This window comes from Epinephelus lanceolatus, chromosome 6 (assembly GCF_041903045.1).
Source record: "Epinephelus lanceolatus isolate andai-2023 chromosome 6, ASM4190304v1, whole genome shotgun sequence".
Lineage (NCBI taxonomy): Eukaryota > Metazoa > Chordata > Actinopteri > Perciformes > Serranidae > Epinephelus > Epinephelus lanceolatus.
This window is the reverse complement of record NC_135739.1, coordinates 23,158,340-23,179,128: the sequence shown is the minus strand read 5'-3', so window position 1 is coordinate 23,179,128 and position 20,789 is coordinate 23,158,340. Positions and strand designations below refer to the sequence as shown.

Sequence of the window (20,789 nt, the reverse complement as noted above, 5' to 3'; positions counted from 1 at the left end):
CAAAATACTCTAAAAATACTACAGTTGTTGCATTCTACATTGTTTATGAAAACCTGCATAAAGACGCCTTCACGATGTTGAAATTTCCGAGCTCACAAAGACAGCATTTATAGGACAGTGTGAAATCTCGTTTCAAAATCTCGCGATATTGCAAGCATAGCCGACCCGCTAGTAGTGCTGTCGCCCCACCAGTCCTGGGAACAACAAACGGAGAGTAGACATGCTGAACAGCCAGTGCCCATAGGATCCTGCATGGGTTTGCCCCGACTTTATGGAAGACCACTGAGTTATGACGGGGAGCATGCTTAAAACCGAACCTGCCGTTTGTTACTGAGTCGCCGAAATCACAGAGTCGGAATATCCGTTGAAGAGAAATAGTTGAGCCAGCCGGGTCTGACAGTCAGCGTGTGGGAATGGCAGCTCCCCGGCCGATAAAAGGCATCCTGAAAAACAAGAACACCGGGACAAACGTCAAATCGCTGCCCGATGAAGTACCACCAGACACCGCTGAACAAGCCCCCGTACTCTCGGAGGAAGACCAACAGTAAGTTTTTCTGCTTGGCTGTCGTGAGGCTTTTAGACAGGTGACGTTAGCTAGCTAAACACTCGTTAGCCTCTCGAACGTTAACGTTACTCCCCTGTCAGGCTAACTGACAAGTCACCGTTCGGCCGTTAATGTTAGTCACCACCGTGTGCTGTCTGTGTGAAAACTTTCTGGTTGTTTCCAGCGACTGTGACATTGTTTCTCCTCCCTGATAAAATCATAATGGTATGTGTAACCAAGAGCTAACGTTTACCGCCATGAGTCGGCTGTCAGGTTAGCTTGTTCGCTAGCCAGTAATATCAGAGTCACGACAGGTAACACACATTGTTCAAATTCAAAACTCTTACCGGCGACTTGCTTAACTTTGTGGTGATTTAAAAATATGGGTACAAACGTTTAAAAGTGACGACCCTCAGGAAGCAACGACCATAATTGGGCAAATTAACACCAACCGTGTTGTCATGTCCTCCTCCATATAACGTTAACGTTGCGTTACATTTACGGTATCATTAGTTTGGTGCTTTAGCTTCCCTCTTTTAACACCTAGCACTAGTTTAGTTTTCTGTAAGTTACAAACACTGACTGAAGATTTGTGTTCTGCAGAAAAAGATAGACACTGCTGACATTACATGTAAGACCAACAGTGTACTGTACAGTCCATTGTCAGCAACAGGTCTCAGTAAAGTGTTTGAGATCTAGGCTATCACTGCTCCTTTAAATGATGTGGAGAACACAATGATTATTGAACTTATCATGAATGAAAACATCACATGCCTTCGTGCTTTTTTGTCCTCCTTCCCCTGCTATTCATTAGAGAGTTTGGGTTCCTGCGTTCATATTACTTTCTGAAATAGCCACAAAAAAGCAACATTTTAAGGCAGTGGTTTCTAACCTTTTTCCTTAAGGGACCCATCTTGGCTCAGGGGTTGTCAATGTATATTACATATTATAATAAATGCATAACAATAAGATGTACAGCATCTATTGCACATCTGTCCATCCTGGAAGAGGGATCACTCCTGAGTTGCTCTTCCTGTGGCGTCTAACATTTTTTTTCCCATTAAAGGGTATTTTTGGGGCAGTTTTTCCTCATCCGCTGTGAGGGTCCAAAGGTTAGAGGGATGTCGTATGCTGTGAAGCCCTCTGAGGCAAATTGTGATCTGTGATATTGGGCTTAATAAATAAAATTGAATTGAATAGCGATACAGAACAACTGACAAACTGTATCCAAACAGTTAATGTAACAGCTGCAGTTTGCATAAAACTAGTGATTTGGTTGAATTTAAAGCAGGTGAAAATTGGTTCAGAGATGAGTTTTCCTCTTATTTGTAGGGACTTTTTTAATATGATTCTCTCTATTATATATTTTTACATACTTAGCAGGCTTCTTTTTTTTTTTTCTTTTTTTTTACAAATTCAGTGTTTTCTTCTCCCTGATACTTTGCTGTTGTTTTAGCTTTTTATATTGTTTAAGCAGTTGTGTGGTCGGTTGGATGTACTGCCAAATTAACGGAAACGACATTGGAGAAAACTTAAGGTAGCGAAATGAACATTTAGTTCTCAAGCAACAGCTCTGGTTGACGTTCCTGACATTCAACATGTGTTGTGTGATAAAACTGGTTATTTTAGCTTTGGTTGTTTGAACTGTATACATTTCTAATGCAGGACAAGGCTATTTAGGAGACAGTGAATACTCTGTTAATATAGTTTGTGTTCAGGTCTTCACCATGCCCGTATCCGGTGAGATTTTGAGATATCTTTGATGATAATCCAAACCTTTCATTTAGTTTTCTTCACACCAGTGAAACAAATTCTGGGAAATAGACATGCTCTATATTTTTTAAAATTTCTCTCACACTACTAGAAGGCCTTGTGACCCCCTGTGAATCTTTGGTGACCCCTAGGGTAGTTGGGACCCCCGGGTTGGGAGTCAAAGTTTGAGGGCATTGCGGTGTATTTGCTATGTTTTCACCCAAAAATGCTGAAATGTGTGTAACATAAAGACTTGACAGGCTTTTTATGAGTCACTGAGATTGTAATCAGTCTAAACCAGTGTCAGACAAAGCAGAGCTGGGTGTAACCCAAGTTATATTTCTAGCAACAAATGTTTGATGTTATATCTGATACTGACAACTGTGTTACAGACCCTCGCTGGCACTGACGCACCAGCCTGTGGTAAACATGACTACTCTGATCTGATAAACGTACACCCACCTCTGCACTAATTCTTCAACAACCATCTCAACTGCTGTCAAATCTCACGCTTCCTGAACACATCTCACATGCCCTTTAGTTCACCCAGGGCAGGCTTGATGCGTTGTCAGAGGACACTGACCTTGCTCGGCATTCCATCCTTATGGTAGCCAAAATGATAGTTTGGCTCACTCCACTTGCAGTAAAGGACACCGTACTAAAATATCAAGCGTATTCAGTGGCAATGGAAACGCCTCAGACGAGGTCAAGAACATTAAAAGGGAAATAAGTTGGGGGTCTGCCAATAGTCCCACAGTTAAGGGCAGTGACACAGCTCCATGATGAACTACTGAGGTGCAGTTTGTGAGAGCTGGCCTGGGACTGCTAAATCAGCTCCTTTGCCATCCAATAGGTGCTCAGCTTCAGGGTCGGGTTGACAACATTTGGAAGTTGGTTTCTTTTTCTGGAGCCTTGCCTCCTCCTATGCATTGATATCATTAATACTGACACTTTGGCTGTGGCAGTGAGACATAACACTTCAGATCACCTGTCCCTGTTGAGTCTTTCAGTGCTGTGCTCTCCCACAGCCACCTCTCAGTCTCCTCTCTGCCTCCAGGAAACTCTGGACACACAGTGTTCCCTGAGTGATGCTGTGCTGCTATTTAAAGGAGATTTGCAGACACAAGGGAGCCCCTTTTGCCACAGCATGATCGGTAAAAAGAAAAAAAAACCCTGCTAAAACTCATTTATGTATGACTTTACATTATCTGTATAGCTGTGGCACAATGTAATGTGAAAGAAACACAGTTCTGGATATTTTTAGCTATGTATGTCATCTTCGAACAGACCTGTAAGTAATTGGATTAAAAATGCCAGAGGGAAAAAAATGCACAAGGCTGCGCAGGTGGTTGTCCAATGCTTTTTGTTTGAACGTTTCAAAGTGGCTTTGAGCAAGTGTTCCTTTACAAAGTACATCTGCTGCTTAAGAATGCTATGAAGTACACAGTACAGCTGGAAAATATGAAGAAATGAAAGGATGTTTATATTTGATATTTTTGGCCAAATACCTTGATTTTGATATTGATGTTACAATGATATTGTCGGGTTGACTTTTGGTGCTTTCACAAGATGAATTTTTTCATAAATAATTATCAGTCATATGGATATAATGACCAGGAAAATATAAGATTTATGATATTATGGTACCCAAAATCGAAGACAATATCTATTCTCATTAAAAATAAGTACATATGAGGGCTTTACATGAACTGAATTCTGTCTGATTTACAGGGTGATGACTTGACACCACCCACTTGCCAAATGCTGCTAAATCTTTGACGCTAACTGGAGAGTCTGCCCACTGGAACAGTTGGCTTGGGCATTATCATCTGCTGAATCTATAAGTAGAGTCATAAAGATTTGAATCCCTTTTTAAAAATGAGCTCCAGCCTGAAAATATTGGGAGTCATGCGAAAAATTGCATGGTTCTAAACATTGAGATCAACATGTATAATATCAGGCATAGTGTACAGTATTTTATTTTAAGAAATTATCAGATTTAGGGTTATATTTGTTAATTCGGGATGTAAGCAGTCATTCTTTGTTTGGTTTAAGTTGAATATATACCAGCAGGTCTAAACACGAGTACCAGTCCTCTCTGAGTGTCAGCTTGAGAAATTAGGCCATGGGACGGCAGTTATTAGTGAATTCAAGTCCCAACAGTCAATCGAGCTTTTTCTGTGTTGATACAAAAATAGTCTCTCTTTGAGTGACGAGGAAGTGGAGGAAAAAGAGTTTTCTGGAAGGATCCTGTGTGCAGGCATGCACTGAATAGAGAGGAGAACAAGGGCCGACCATGCTGTGCCACGCTGCACCTGTCAGCTCTGAGTTTAAAGCAAATACATACACAATCATCAGTCTGTGTGATTACAGGGCTTACATGCTTTTAAAATCTGTACAAATGGCACAAATATTTTAATAACTTATTGTTTTCCTTTTAAATTTAGTTAGATTTTTTAGCTCTTTGCATTCAGTTTGATTGTGATTTTTTTTTTTTCATAAGCCCCATGTCAGTGTAAGTCAGCATTTTTTGGATAGAAAAATGACCTTCCAATGTCATCCTTTGTCTACTATGCTAAAACTCTGATAGGTCTTGACCGCTCTGGCTCTGTACATACTAATGAACTCTCTCGATGTCCTCTGTGTTTTATAGAATAACTTAAGATTGGCAAGCTTTATAGCTCCCCTTGTTCAGGACAGCAGTGCTCACAGTGGCCCTCATTTATGAACAAACGTACGACACAAAACTGGGCGTGTGGTCATTTCCACGCAAAGCTCGGCATGTGGTCATGAGTGGAGGCTACGTTCAAATTCCATGACGGGTCTCAACTTGTGTACGCACGTTTGAGTGAGTGTAATAGAAATAAATACACAAAAACAGTGTAATTGACGATTCAGTGGCCAATCATCAACACCCGATCATTTCTACGCTATCACTGGTGAGATCAGAACTACACTACACTACCCTATCGTAGCATTATTTCCGTGCTCAGATCTGTGCTGGTTTATACGTTAGTGTGATAAATGAGGGCCGTTGCGCTTGACAACAGCCGAACATGTTTCCCTTCTTATCTTCTTTAATTGTGTGTAATTAATCATATTGCCCTCCCAGCTCGTTCTACAGTACCCAGATGATATTATAAACCAGCTCTACAAATTTGGTCAAACACCTGTCTATGTTTAAACAGTTCGACTCCCTCCATAGATTTATAGGAAGAGCATGAACCCAGATTATAAAACTCAGTAGTTGCTATTGGTTACAGTCATCAGAGTAAGACTCTCTTGATGCCTGTTTGAAATGTTTCCTACTTTTATTCAGTGGAGAGACAACCCCAACCTGCAGAAGTCAGCGTAACTAAAGCCTAGTTGGGCATTGTAAGGTCTTGGCCACTTTTTTTTAACCCATTAAGACTGTCACTTTTGTTATCCCTTCAATCACCCACTATTATTTAGTTAATAGTGATGTATGGGCCTCACACCCAGCCATATATAATTCATGGATGCTTCCATGAAATGTAATCTCTCCTTCACTGTCTTGCCAGCCTTATCCTGACTGTGTGATGGACAGTTTGACTGGCAGGCAGTGAATCTCAGATTTTCCATAATGTGGACAGAAAATTACCACTCGGACATTTTACCCTCCTGAGTGCGGGTCAGATGAGGTCAACTGTGGGCTCAGATTATTAATACAGTTTCTGTAGTGATGAGAAATGTCTGGAACTGATAGTCAGAATCAACAGGTGTCTGAACACCTCTGGTCTACAGTGATAAAGAGCAGTAACTGCTTTAGGACAGCGCAGTAAAACTTATTACTTCCCTCTTTATTATCTCCTGTATTCTTGGTACAGAGGAGGGTACAATACACTGAACAATCATTTAAATGCAACACTTTTGTTTTTGCTCCCATTTTACACAGGTTTAAGTTAAAGATCTAAGACATTTTTAAGCACTCAATATTTTGTAGCAAAGTTTTTAAAATCCATGTTCCACACCAGCTTCTTCACCTGCAACTTCGTCTGAAACCAAACCTCTGAACAGCTGATGCAACGATTGGTTTGCACAACTGAAGAATTTCTACATAAACCGTCAGAAACCGTCTCAGGGAAGCTCATCTGCATGCTCGTCATCCTCACTATGATCTCGACCGGACAGCAGTTTGTCATTGTAAAAGACTTGTGAGGATATGTGGTTGGTTGGATGTACTGCCAAATTAACGGAAACAACATTGGAGACAGCTTAAGGTAGTTAAATTAACATTCAGTTCACAGGCAACAGCTCTGGTGGACGTTCCTGACATTCAACATGTTGCGTTGTGTGATAAATTTTAGAGTTGTCTTTTACTGTGAACACAGTAGGCTGTGCACAGTTGGTGTTCAGCATCAATCCAACCGTTTTACCAACCGTTTTACTGTCCCTGAGTCTGAACACAGTGTAGAAACAGAGAAAAGGCATAACTGCAACAGTCTGTTATCTAAAACAGACAAAATAAGAGAGAATATTTGTGTAGCGTTCATTTTCATTTAGGTTTTCTTTGTCACAGTAAAAATCTGCTAATTCTACCTGCCTGGGGCCGCTGTTATTTTCACAGGACATTCATCTTCAGTATTGAACATGTTACATGGTTGGAAGCAGTGGCACTCATGCATAGAGTCCATAGCATTCCTGGAATTTAAGCCCATGTTTGGTAGAAAGGTGTTTGAGCACTTTGCTAACATTTCCACCTTATATAGAATTATCATTTTACAGACATTACAAGCAACACTGTTGCTGTATGTGTTTATAATATGAAGCAGTGCTTTGGACTGTTTATTCCTCTACGTCATGACTCCTTGTTGCAAATTCCTGGCAGAGTAGATGTCGGATTGACATCGTTTGGGAGCATGCAGCTGTCAGAATAACATGCTGGCATTGATAAAAGGAACTGAGGAGGTCGGAGCCATAGTGTTCTGATGGTCTCACAATTTGGAACCGGTTCTCTCCCATCACTACTCAGTTTAGATTTGGATTCACTGCACCAAACAGTAACATAACTTGGAAGTGTAACAGTGGAAAGCCCCGTGCATTTTTTATAGAGGACACCGCCTGTTATCCACATCATGACCTTACCATGACCTGTGATGTTGCCAGAGAATTCAGTGTGCAGTCCCTCCTTATTACTTTGCTTCAAATCTCCACTGATGCACTTTCTAATGTCTGGACTCATGACAGGAGCTTAAGAAACTGCTTTTAACCCTAAATCTACTACTAGCCACTGCTGCCTGAGGAAGGAAAGAAGCAGTGATTTGCACGCCAGAAAAAAGCAGAAAACCTCAAATATGAAATAGTTAAAAAAAAACAAAAAAAAAAAACAAGGTACATTCTACTAATTTTTGGTAAATATAGGGGACAGAGTTTAATAATGTTAACTTTCTTTGGCTGGGAAAGAGAGACAGTTAAAATTGATAAGCACCTCCCCGGTGACTGGTACCAATATCCTTTGCAGGCTTGATACAGTATATGGAAAGAGTATATTCTGTGCATTTGGACCAGCCAGTGTCTTGACTGTAAAACAAGGAGGGCTGTTACTGTTGGTGGGTTCAGTCAGTAACGGAGAGCACAGGGCTGGACCTTTCCTCACTACCCTCCGGCTATGCTACCTGATAGCACAGCTCAGCTCTCAATGATGACTCACTCTATTTAATGAGTTTCCCTGAAGCGTTATGTCGCCGGCCATTGACCACCCTGGACAGATAATCATCACATAAGAGATACAGCTCTATATTTAGTGTCTGCTAGTAGTTGTTTTTGTGTCTTTTTTTTCCTCTCACGGTGGCAGGTGCATCATCATTTCATTTCCGTTTTTGTGATGATTTGCTGTGAATGAGTGAGGGCACTGGAGCGGATTTAAGGGCAATTGCAGTTTGGCGGAAATAGAACACGACTGGCTGCCTCTGTGTTGTGTAACCGCACGCTCTGTAGAGTGAAGCTCTACAGACTCATTAACGCCTAGCATCGTAACACACACACTCTTCCAGATGTTACTCAGAGCCCTGCGCTGATGATGTTTCTGGAGTGGTGTGTGTTTCTCAGATCTGAGGTTGCTTTAGCAAACGTTGATGAAACTGACTGTCATAGTGTTTTTTGATTTTACTCTGAAGGCAACGTTCTGCAAAAGAGATTATTTTCCTGTCTTGATGGAAAGGAAAACTATCATCCTTGAACAAAGCCCTAACATTGATTATACAGTATTATATATTCTTATGATTCCCTGAACAAAACTATACTGCTGTATGGAGTATTTGCAAAGGAATCCACTCTCTTTACCATTTCTAGTTTTGCATTTGTTCCAGTTACGCAACCCCATCCAGCAAGTTTGCTAATTTAATAAAATGAGTGTGCATGTTCAGAATGTTGGTCAAGGTCATTTTTATCAGGATGAACAACACTGGCCTATTTGCCGTCTGTTTACAGAGCGGTTTCTCAAACTGCTCGGCCACCTCGCTGCTCATAAGCAGGCCAGCAGCTCATTACAGTGCCAGTTCTCGTCACCTAATGTGCTTGAGTCTTGGCCAAATCCTTTTAAACTCGACTGAATTATTTGGTGCTCAACCCCATTTCTTTTTTTCTTTTTTTTTCCAGATGCCAGTCTCAACTAGGGCTGCGAAATTCCAGGAATACTCAACTTATAAACTTTACATGGGAATCAATGGGGATTTTGGGGGATTAAGGAGAATAAAATGGAAATATAAGGGTAATTTGTTCAAGCTGTGTTTACCGTGTCATTTAAACAAACCTTTTACCATATTGCAAGCAGACATAATTGTAAATTGACTCTTCTAATAGGTAAAAAGAGTATAAAGGTGTATAAACCTCTATCAAACAAAAATTGAACATAACAGCCTTCATGAATGTAGGATGTATTGCCAGACTCTTATATCAGACTGTATTCATTTTAGCTAGGTGTACCTTAAACACTGGCAACTGAGTGTGCATCTGGCTTTTCATCCACTTATGTAGCTCTTAAGGCACATGCAAGCTTGTTAAATAAAGCTAAATACCAAAGGCAACTCATGAGAACCAGAGTTGGGTAGCATCCAGTGAAATCTACTTAGCTCAGCATCCACACCCAAATTGATTGACTTACTGACAAACCTTCTATGCGTGTACTTTGTGTCACTGTTTCCTGCACGTACTGAGGTTGTGCAGGCTACACCCATACTGCACACCCCTACTTTCCTTTGTAAGATGTTGTTTTTAGCGGAGGGTTTTTCCACATAGGACATTTAACTTGAGAGAATTAATTTGTTGTACTTCCTCTGATTTGCAGCTGTGGGACCTTAGGATGATTCCCTCCCGTTTAGTGTTTTGGGACAGAGAGAATGATGTGGTGTTTTTGCAGGGTCTGTGTGGCTCAGGTCTGTTTTTGAGTGAGAGGCGTATGGGAGCTCTGCAGGCAGTGGATTTAGCATCTCCCACCCCTTGCCTGTCTCCCCTGATACCTGACCTTTTGTTCCACAGAACAAGGTCAGGACTGATGTACAGCATCTTTGCAGGAGAGGCTTGGGAGAACAGAAGTGGTTTAACCCATGCCCAGATAACTCCCATGAGCCCTTGGATTTATAGCTTTAGGTTTCAGCTGAGTTTGTGTGGAATTAAAAGGATAAAAAGTGTGAAAGAAGAAGTAAACATTGTCCTAATGAGACAATGAAAACTGCCCAGGCTTACAGTAAACTAAAAAGAGAAGGGACCACAGAAACTAAATGTTACAACAAATATTTCCTCTGTCTCTCCTGAACTATAATGGCAGGTGTTATCTCTTTATCCTCTCGAGCAAATGTCTCATTCTGTGCTGATTTAGTCTTTGCTTCTGTTCATTTCCTCCAAGGATTTGAAAGGGCAGCAAGGATTACAGTAATTTTGAACAGAAAGCCTGGGGGGAGCAACCAAAGGTGACACCATTTGGGGGATTTGGAACAGGTGTGTTTCAGAGAAGTGGGACAAAAATCAACTCTAGAAAAAAAACAAAAAAACAATCATATCAAATGAGACTGTTGTTGACTCTTGACCTTGACAGCTGATCAGCCTTAGCCCTCACTCAGACCCTTACTCACATCCGTGATGGATTACCTCGACACGAAAGCAAATCCTGGAAGTCTTCAGAAATCGGTGCAGATGACATTTCCGGGCTTTTTCGCCTGCGTGTTCCCAAAATATGCAGTCGGAGTGCAAAGTGGGGCAGGTTCAGTCCTAGATTAAATCTGGTCGCTTGTTTCCCTGGAGGAATCTGTGAGTGGGTGGCTGGTGGTCCAAATGGAGCGTCTGTCCATTTAGCCCTCATTTTCTTCTCACTGTGTTTTCTCTGATCCTTTTACAGGAAGAAATCCCAGAAATGGGATGAGATGAACATCCTGGCCACATACCATCCGCCTGACAAAGACTATGGCCTGATGAAGATTGATGAACCCAGCACACCTTACAACAGGTCAGACCCTTTTGTCAAATTTCCCTTTGTCACTTTCTAATTTCTAACACCACATCATTTATGCTTAAAATGATCGCAGACAGTTTGAGCTCTAACCCGTGCCAATGTAGGACAGTTGAGTTGGTGCGTGTCTCAGCAGGTTTGTAATCCAATATGCCAGGCTGCTGCAGGGAAGGTCACCCTCATCACAGACCTTTCCTCTCTCTCTCTGGTCCCCTTTCCTGTCTACATTTTCCCTCTGTACTCTCCTTCCTCTCTACCCTTTATCCCCTCTGTCAGTTTATCTCCTTGGCTATCTGTTTGTTTATTTCCTGTCGTCCTTTCCGTGTTGATCCTCCGTCCCTTACCTCATTTTCAGCTTATCTTTATTCAGTTAATGAATGTCTTTCAGGATGGTGGGCGACGACGATGATGAAGGGGCGCTGAGTGACTCAGACGGCCACGGTGGACTCACGGCTGACGACCTGGCATCAAAGTAAGAAATGGGAATGGAAGGAAACAAACCAAGTACAGAGGCAGAAAAGAAAGATGATTAGGTTTGGCTGCTGTAACAGCTCTGCTACCTTTTAATTTTTTGTTGCGCTGTAGTTCCTGGTGCAGTGCATAGCTTTTTAGATTTTTAGTGAAGTGGAAATGTAACCTGGGAAAGGGAGAGAAATCATTCAGGCTCTCAGGTGTAGCCCAGATAGGCCACACCTGAACACACTCACCAACTTCCTTGTCCTCCATCAAGAATGTGTCGAAACAGTAACTGATAAGAGTGGATTTACTGTGCTGCCTCTGACGTCCTTAATACACGCAGTGACCACTTGACTGCAGCATGACACAGAGAAACATTTGGACAACACATTATAAGACTGCAGTGCCAAAAAAGTTGCAATACTGTTGGATGTGGAACATAGTTTTACTACGGTGGCCGACAAGGGCAAAAGAAAAATTCAATAACAGAAAGGTGCTGCAAATGAAAATGAAAAAAATGTGCTGCAGAAAGCCAAAACAATACATTAACAGCAAACACACTGCAAATTCAAAAAATGATGCAACGTCAAAAACACACATACCCCAAAAATGCGTCAGAAAAACGCTGCATATCTGGTCACCACAACTAGAGTTCTCCAGGCCTCTAGGGGGAGCGCTAAGTGGAACGCCAGCGTGATGCTAATGCTAGCTACCTAAATCTGTCACTCATTAATAATATTGTAAAAGGCAAAACGTATAAGAATATATAATATATAAGAATATGTACCTTTTTTCATCACCTGTTTGTTCCACTTTTCTCCCCACACACTGTCTTGTCTAGTCTCTCTCCTCCACTTGAAATCAAGTTGTTCCACATAGCACAGCTTCATTGTTTTGGCGTTGTTTCTGAACCTTCTGCATGTTTCTCTAAATGAAAATGATTTGGACCATTGTAGCATGTTTGCCCTTTTGGCCACTGCATCTTTTGCAGGAAATACATGAATCAGTTTATCCCCAGACTTAATATTCTTACCTTTTATATTTTGGGATGAAGATAGTTAGTTGTAACTTCCCAGTTGGTGATGGTGTAATAGAGCAGCTGCTCAGCTGCAGGCTCCAGGACAGAGTTGTCCAGGCAGAAAGTTGTGTACGCACAGACACAAATGCACACACAGGATACAGACAGTGGGCAGTTTACTCACTCCCAGACTGCACTGCTGCCTTTGACAGTGCCCCGGGCTGGGTTTACCAAATGCATCTTGACAAACTTCTTCCTTTTTTTTAACTGAAAGAGAGTCAAGCTGAGAGAACCTTGGTAAAGGTCAGCGCTATGCCCCAAACTACGTTATATTTAGCGTGTCCTCAGACTGCTCTCTGAGCCGACAGTCGTGTGGCTCACTGCAGGTCTGTTCAGTCAGTGGTGGGAAAAGTACTAATGGGGACATGTCCTAATATGATTGTGGAATTAATTTCAGTTTGTTCTAAGTAGGAAACACACCTGTACACACCATGCACATCTCCATTTTGTGTTGTGCATAAGACACACAGAGACATTATAACTATGATGCAACCTTTGTTACTGTGGGAGGTTAGTGGTACGCTCACTGTGTTTTTGTTGGTTTTCCTGGAAATGCTTCCTGCATTTTTACTCTCAGCAACACTAGCCCACAGACAAACAATGGGTTTGAGGGTGTTTCTGGGTGGCAGCTTGACCCTCTTCCTGTGTAGAGAAATGTGTATCTGCCACTCAGAGCTGTCTTCTGGACGGCAGCGGGAGCTTGAGAGGTGAATTTGCTGTGGGCCATCACGCTTACGTAAGTGCATTGATGCAGCCATGGGATGAGCTAGTTTGAGTTTGTGCACCACAGAGAGGCTAGTGATCAGCTCCAGGCTTGCAAGTCAATTAGCCGCCTTTGTTTACTTCCACACAGAGTGCCTTCCATTGTTTTACGCTAAACCCTGCAGACAGTGAAACAGCTGCTCTTTTCCTCTGTCCTCTTGTTGTTTAATCTCTCCAACACTCACTCTTACTCTGTTCTCTCATCCATCACTTTTCTTGGATTTACTTCCCTCATCTCAAACTCACAGCATCACTTACACCTTCTCCGTCCCTTCCTGTCCGTCTATACCCGCCTCAAGTGTCTGATACCATTACTGATGCATTTTGAAACTGTAGGGAAATCGACTGTCTCCTTTGTGGGTGAATCGGGCCAGTTGGTTGGCGAGCAGTAGTACAGTAAATGGGAGCCTCCCTGGGGCAGTTGCACCGATTCACTACCATTCGCTGAGCCGTAAACCATTATTCGTTTTGTCCTCTGCTGTTAGCGCTCTCTGCGAGTGTGAGAGATGGAGATAGTAACTCTTGTTATTTTTGTCTTCATGCTCGAGTACTCGCACACGCTTGCATCTCTTCACTCTCGCTGTGCCTACTCTCTCCTCCCCCTCTCCTAATATCTCTCCATCTGTCTTTCTCCTGTTCCTGCTGCCCTCCTTAAAAACCTTTTCAGAAGTTTTTTTTTAATATTGACTTCAGGAGGAGCTGTTGTAGATCTCCTGTTTCTATTTGTTCACATGCTCGTTTATCATGGTCAGTATTAATTAAATAAATTAATGTCCTATTAACTTATTTCTTGTCCCTTCCTGTCTGTTTTTTACCGTCTTTTCAAGGCTGGTGGCAGCTGAGGGCTCAGAGCCTCGCTTCATGAAACAAGAGGAAGAAGAGGAAGAGAGCAGCGAGGAGGAGGAAGAGGAGCTGACTCCTGAAGAACAAGGTAAACATGGAGATGCTTTTCCTAATTCACAAAAGGACTGTGCAGCTCTTGCAGTCGCTAAAACTGCACAAATTACGCAAAAAGAAACTGCAATTCTAAAAAGGTGAAACGCACAGAAACTATCCCCTTTTAATGCAACTTAGCCTCAAAACGGTTGAATATACAAAGATCAGCGCTACAGGAATAGCTACATGCAATTACAGTGAAATTATTAGCATCTTCAGTGAGTTGATGGTACCTAAAGTAGACTGACAGATGGGAATATTAAATACTAAATGGAGTCAGAGGAATGCCTCCGCACCTTGTTGGTCAGGACCTGTTTTCTATTTGTCTCTGTCATTGTTCTGCCTACTGTGTTCTTTATGCAAAGGAAACATTTATACCTTGCCACATGGATAATGTTAGACACAAAAAAGGGACAAATTGCACTCAGCTGCAAAAATTAATGGCCGTCTTTTTGCCCTGTAATATCAGTAAGCGCAACATCCCTTGAGTCAAGGACCTCGGGACAGGGCAGATAGCAGTTGCAAGTGATGCCCAGTTAATGGCTCTGTCAGTGTTCGTAATCCGTTCTTTGTAAACTTGCCCTTCATTATAATTATATCATGATATCCCAGTGTTCACCTGTTTATTTTTACCTTCCACCTTGACACAAAGTGTCCTCTGCAGCTGTGAGGGTGACTAAATGCAGAGTGACAGCCCACAGTGAAGTGCTGGTGGAGAGGGATCTGTTTTGGAAAGGGCTCCAGTGTTCTGTGTGCTCTTTTTAAGACACAGTATGCTTCTGACTGTACTCTGACCTTGCCCGTTTATGTGCACACCTTTCCCTCTTTCTCTCTGTCTCTGATACAGAAATGTGAGATGAGTTGCGTAGCCACACACACACACGTAGAATTTTAACAGGTTTCTGTGCTTTTTTTTGTTTCACATTTATATCCAAACTATGCAGGTAGAAGCAAGAGAACAGTCAGGAAAGTGCAAATCTGATCGATATAATCCAACTGCAGAGCTGTGGCCTCAGCAGTTTTAGACATGCCAACTTGTGCTACCCAAAGGAACATTTTAAAATCAGCTTTAGAGCTGCAGATGATTCAGGTTAATGAGAATGTAGGAATGGCACACTCTGAGCAGATAATACTTTGTTTTTAGAGTCATAGTAGTATAGCAGCTGTATAATTAACCACTCTAAATTCTGCATGTTGCTTTTGACATATTAAAGTGATTTCAAATTTGTCCCCCTCTGCAGCCAAAAAGAAGCATTTTCAGATGATGAGGAAGATGCACTACAACGAGGGCATGAACATCAAACTGGCCCGCCAGCTCATCGCCAGAGAGCTCGAAGATGACGAGGACGCAGACGAAGAGATGACAGACGACACAGAAGAGCCGAGGGAGGACGCGGAGGAGACGGAGGAGATCAGTGTTGACCCACCACAGGAAGGTAAGGACAGGGAGGCTGTGTCGCTACTGCGCACGACCAGATGAATAATTTGGACAGTTTCCAGGCCAACAGTTTTCCAGTACGCATTAAGAGGCGTAGTGGGTGTAGTACACCTTGGAAAATACAGCTAAAGTGAAGAGGTTCAGAAATAATAGGCTTGCACACTGATGCACGCCATCAGTGTGGATGTCATTGGATTAAACAGTTGGCTGCTGTTGGTTTGTGCCGCCCTGTGGTTCAGTTACTCCCAAAGCTGTGCATCAGGAGGTCACAGTGTTTTTAGATGAAGTACTGTTACATCACATCCTGTAATGAGCACAATGGGTCATACTGAAGGATGTGTCTTTATTAATGACTGTTGCAGCTTCCAAATATGTTCAGAATACCCGCCCACAGACGCCATAACAGGAGATATGATGAACTCACTGTTTTCGGTTTAGTTTTACTCACTGTTTGATGATCCAGGTGTGTCAGTTGGTTTTAGAGTTGACTGATTTGCAGGATGTGTGGAGAGTTGCAAGATGACGCTATGAACTGATTGTCTTGAGTGTCGCGTTCAACAAATGAAGACAAAAATCCCCAAACAAACATTTCCCAAATAAACAGGACTTTTCAGTGGGCTATCAATAGACTTCATCAAACAATAAAAACTAAAATTACCCAAAAATATGGCGGTTAAAGACTGTAATCCTAAAGCATCTTCCACGCTTCACACTTGCTTAAACACTTGCACCTTTAATTACAGGTTTCTGAAATGCTGGGTCAGGTGGAGCATCAAAGTGACTCAAAAAATGACTTGCCAGAAATGTCTTTAACAATGACGCACTGATTTGATTTTTAATTTTATCCTTTATTAAAACAAACAAAAACCAATTGGGATAAAAATCTCTTTTCAGTGGTGACCCGGCCAAGAAGGCATCATAGTTACGATTACATACATACAACAGTTAAGTAAAAGTTTGTGGTAAGGACTTCGGTTAACGTTGCTTTAAAACTGATTAGAGAAATTATTGAGTCTAGATTGAATCTAGCCTGCAGACTCATAAGTACAAGTTAAACTTGTAGCATAGTACATGGGTAACCTGTCTAGAATGGCCTTGTACATTTAAATACACCAGTGCTGCATCCTGCACTTATTATGTGAGCACCATCTGACCAGATTGTACAGTGTGCAGTGATGAGTCAGGTAGAGTTTGAAATATGTCTCAAAGAGTTTCTTCGTTAGAGTTCCAATTTGACGTTTGAAGTAGAGATCAATGTCCAACCAAATGCTCAAATATTTATAGTTATAGGGTGCAAATAACACCCTGATCTGCCCTGATCCTCTTTGGGCATGTCTGTCTACTAATATTTCATAGCAAAAAATAGTCAGAATAAAGACTGGCTCCTGTAATAACTCTTTGTGCACTAATTAGTTCTTTAGGGATGTCTGCTATTAGTCGACCTAACAATTAAACATTGCTACCCTTGCTGGTTGGTACCAGAAATACTAGTCATTTGAAGTTATTATTTAGATACCAAAAGGAAAACGGGCAAATTCAAGACTAACTAGTGGCTCTGACCATCAACAGCTTTTCCTTTCTCTCTTTTTCACACTCACAGACACACATGAGCTCTTTAACTGAATGGATGGAACTGTGTGCATGTGATCGATACAAATCCACAGCTGTCCGAGGAATGCTTAAACCAGTAGTTCTCAACCGGTCCAGCCACAGGGTCCAGATTTTTCCTCACTTTTGAACAGCACTTCAAAATAAAAGCTATGTGCACACCCATGCATGAGTTACAGCGTAAGTCTGAGTGTGTTCTTGAATCTAGGAGTCGGAACGTGATATATATATATATATATATATATATATATATATATATATATATATATATATATATAGTAAATAAAAATTACTTTTTAAGTGCTTTTAAGTGAGTTGTTGTTGCCACACATTTCAGCTGCATTTAAGATACAGTTTGGTTATTAAATATTGTGACTGACGATTTCAAATGGCAAATCATATAATTTGCACAGTATTTTTTCAGACAATGTTTGACCTCATAGAGTGTTCATACTTTCAAACTTGTGCTTTAATATCAGGAAAACTAGTCACTAGGAACATCCTTAGTTAAAATATACGACTGAGTTTTCAGTTTGGGAAATAACGTGAGACTATAGATTGAATGAAACATATGTACGTCACTGGAGGGCAAAAACAAACTTTGTGATACTGCAGCAGACTAAGTACTGAAGACATGAGGCTCAATGTCGAGATGTAACCCATTTTTAATCACAAATCTGTTCAGTTTCCTCCAGCTACTCTCTTTGGAGGATCAAAGTACAAAGAGCAGAGGAGAAATTGGGGAATATCACATTTCTGTCTGTCTGTTCTCACGTCTGTCTGCTCTGTTTTGTCTCGTTTGTTCTGCAGCTGACTCTCTGGACTCGTAGATGAGGCTTCTCTCCCACCTTCATCCCCGGTGTGTCGGCTCCAGATCCAGACAGACAATGCCACTGCGCTCTGTGTCTCTAATGCCGGGCCACACAGCAGACACCGCTTTCACCACTCAACAGTTAATAAACTCCCGGTCACCTGTCTCTGTCTCCACTGTTCCTTAGGACTGTGCAATATAACCTTCACTCTGGTTTCTAACTCCCTGAATCAGTACAACACACAAGAGAAGACTGTTGCTCCTTCCTCCTCCTCCTCCTCCTCCTCCTCCTCCTCCTCCTCCTCCTCCTCCCTTCTCCTGTTGCCAAGAACTTCCCCCTCCTTCCTCGTCTGGACTGCCATGGCACTGAAGAATATGTGATTCTGACCCTGAAAGAAGGATCAAGGCCTTGTAAAAAAAATAAAAATAAAAAATAAAACACTGCTGGATACCAGGACTCCCGTCTGGCCGCTCCATAGTCCGTCTGCAGGCCACAGAGCCAGTACGTCAGCCCTGGAGGCAGCCAGGGGAAACCCCATAGCCTCACTAAAGGCATATCTGAGACATGACGACAGCACTATACTGGGTGCACTAAAGACGGCTTTTATTTGTGTTTTGCTTCGTGACCCACCGCTCTGTTGCTTTTTCTTTCCTGCTTGAGTGCATAAAAGTTGGACACCGTGACGACCAGTTAGGTTGTCTTTGCTTTTTACCTGGTAATTCAGGTAGGAATAGTACGAAACAACTGGACCTACGTGATCTAAATTCCAAATTTGACATCATAAACCAACAATGCAAACCATGAATTGACACGTGTGCTGTGGTGTCTCACTCTGACACTTGCAGTCAACTGCATGGCTTTGTGCTTCAAGTCAACAACAGATTTTTCAAGCATTACGCTTCTTATTTACTCTCTACAAGCAAGAACACTACACCAAACCTCATTTACAATTCTGGCAATTAAAAAAAAACATGTATACCTCATGGATCGAGACCGTAGGCCTTTTTTAAAAATTGAATCCACTGATGAATTTGGCGTTTAAGTTATCTATCAAGAGACATTTTTATTAGTTGAAAAAAATCAGAGTTTAAGTTCATTTGTGGAGGAAGACTGCAGGACATGTTGGTAATGAACATTTCAAAATGTTTAGTGAAGACTGAGTCAGAGTTTTCCTGGCTGTAAGGTAACGAAAATTGGCACTTAACCTTTTTATGTCTTGAAGATAGCAGGAGGGACGGCGTTGAGGTCCCGCAGCACGTGCTACTGATTAACAGGACAGTGTCCCGTCTGTGACAAGTTACGGTTACAAGCACCCGTGCGCTTCTGTAGATCTGACAAAGAAACAACCACTCACTGTGCTCTCGCTCAAGTGATTTGTGTAGTCGAGTTGTCAGCGCATGGAAACGTCACCAGACCTTTCTGAGGAAGGTGCAGTCATTGATTTTGTGTTAAATTCCTCGCTTAGCTCCATCACGCTTGATTTAACGTTGTCAGATCTACTGAAGTGTCCTGTACGACGCAGCTTGGGAATGTCAAAGAAAGAGTTGTTACTAATGCTACTGACTTTAGTTCAAGCAGATGTTGGCAGCGGAGTTAACCACTATGGCTTTTTGGAGGTGTTTCAAGGATTTTTGTGATGTCCGGGGTTCCTGCGAGTGTCGGAAGTGACGAACAAGTCTTAAAAAAAATGTTGGATTTGAAAGTTGCTGACTGTCAGTTTCTGGGGGCTTTACCTCGGCTACACTGTATGGCGTCTCGAGGGAGAGTCGAACGAAGCACCGCGAGGAAAGGTGTGTGGGAACCCTGAGTATGTCTTGTGTTGTGATCTCTTAATTTTTCTTCTGACCCTTTAATTCCTCACTGTGATTGAAAGTGTTGAGCTCTGTATTATGGATAACAAAAAGACCTACAGTATGACTTCTGCAAATGTCCCTTTGCAGTTTAATTTGTTCTCGTAGTTTAGCATTCAGTGGCGTTTTTCTCTCCGTGATAGAGGATAAAGCAACTTCCTTTTCGGCCATTTCCACCAACCGACAAGCTCACATTATTGTAGAGAAACAGGAGTGTGTGTGGAGATACCGATTTGACATTGTGTTCACTGAATTTGAACAGAGAAGCTAAGACGATCGGTTAATGTTTTCACTCAAGACAAAAGGACACAGTCCTCCAAACATGACTGACATGATCACCCCGTAGGTGGTTATTACCTGTCGAATGTGCCTCTTATGTATTTATGTACATGTGTGTAAAATGAACAGGCTATGCTTCATGTCGTTTTTTTCTTTCGCCTCACATGTCCGCTGTCTGGCTTTTTGTTTGTGCACCTCCTCTGCCCTGTTGGGTTTGTTTTCTTACGATGACTGACTGTTAAATAAGCACTGAGTGTCTGTCTCAAAAATGACGTGGGTGCTACATCCACGTGTTTTTGTATTCCCGGTTTGCATGTCCTCTACCATCAGACTGTGTGTATTCTCTTTTGATTTTGTCTCCGATCATTAAACAGATGTTGTTAAGAACTAGTATCTGTCGTGGTGTGTGTTTGATCTGAGGAGTCGGATGCCTAAAAGCTGAATGATGCAGAAAATCTGTCCGACGCTGTCTGAATGATTCAAGTCTCGAGAGGACTGGAGGTACAGTTTTTCTCCTTGCACAAACTTTCTCTCTTTTACAACAACCTGATTTTTGTTTTCTTCTTTTTACTTGTCACTCATTGACGAAAATGACAAGCCACTGCAGGTGAACTTGACCTCCAGTCTGTGATCATCATGTGCCAAACAACAACAGCAACAAAAAAAATACACAATGTTAACATAGTTTTATGCAGCCAGTCTATTTGAGTACCTGTATTTTAAAGGTCTACTGTGTAGGATTTAGCGGCATCTGCAGGTGACGTTCTAGAACTGCAACTTCTCCCATGTGCCGAGCGTGTAGGAGAACTG

The 20,789-nt window shown here is 41.9% G+C and overlaps 1 protein-coding gene across 2 annotated transcripts; it reads left to right on the top strand.

Annotated features, from left to right (window-relative positions):
• Positions 1 to 193: 193 nt before the first annotated feature.
• On the top strand, positions 194 to 20,370 carry ppp1r2 (protein phosphatase 1, regulatory (inhibitor) subunit 2). 2 transcript variants are annotated; one of them, XM_033622301.2, is made up of 6 exons: positions 194 to 544; positions 10,650 to 10,757; positions 11,149 to 11,232; positions 13,884 to 13,987; positions 15,234 to 15,428; positions 17,849 to 20,370. In XM_033622301.2, exons 1-6 carry the CDS (start codon positions 414 to 416, stop codon positions 17,866 to 17,868), a joined length of 642 nt encoding a protein of 213 aa, XP_033478192.1. In that variant the 5' UTR covers positions 194 to 413; the 3' UTR covers positions 17,869 to 20,370. The 2 variants fall into 2 exon arrangements, with proteins under 2 accessions (XP_033478192.1, XP_078024962.1); XM_078168836.1 differs by lacking the exon at positions 194 to 544 and adding an exon at positions 6,410 to 6,537 and having other exon boundaries at positions 17,849 to 18,292.
• Positions 20,371 to 20,789: the final 419 nt, after the last annotated feature.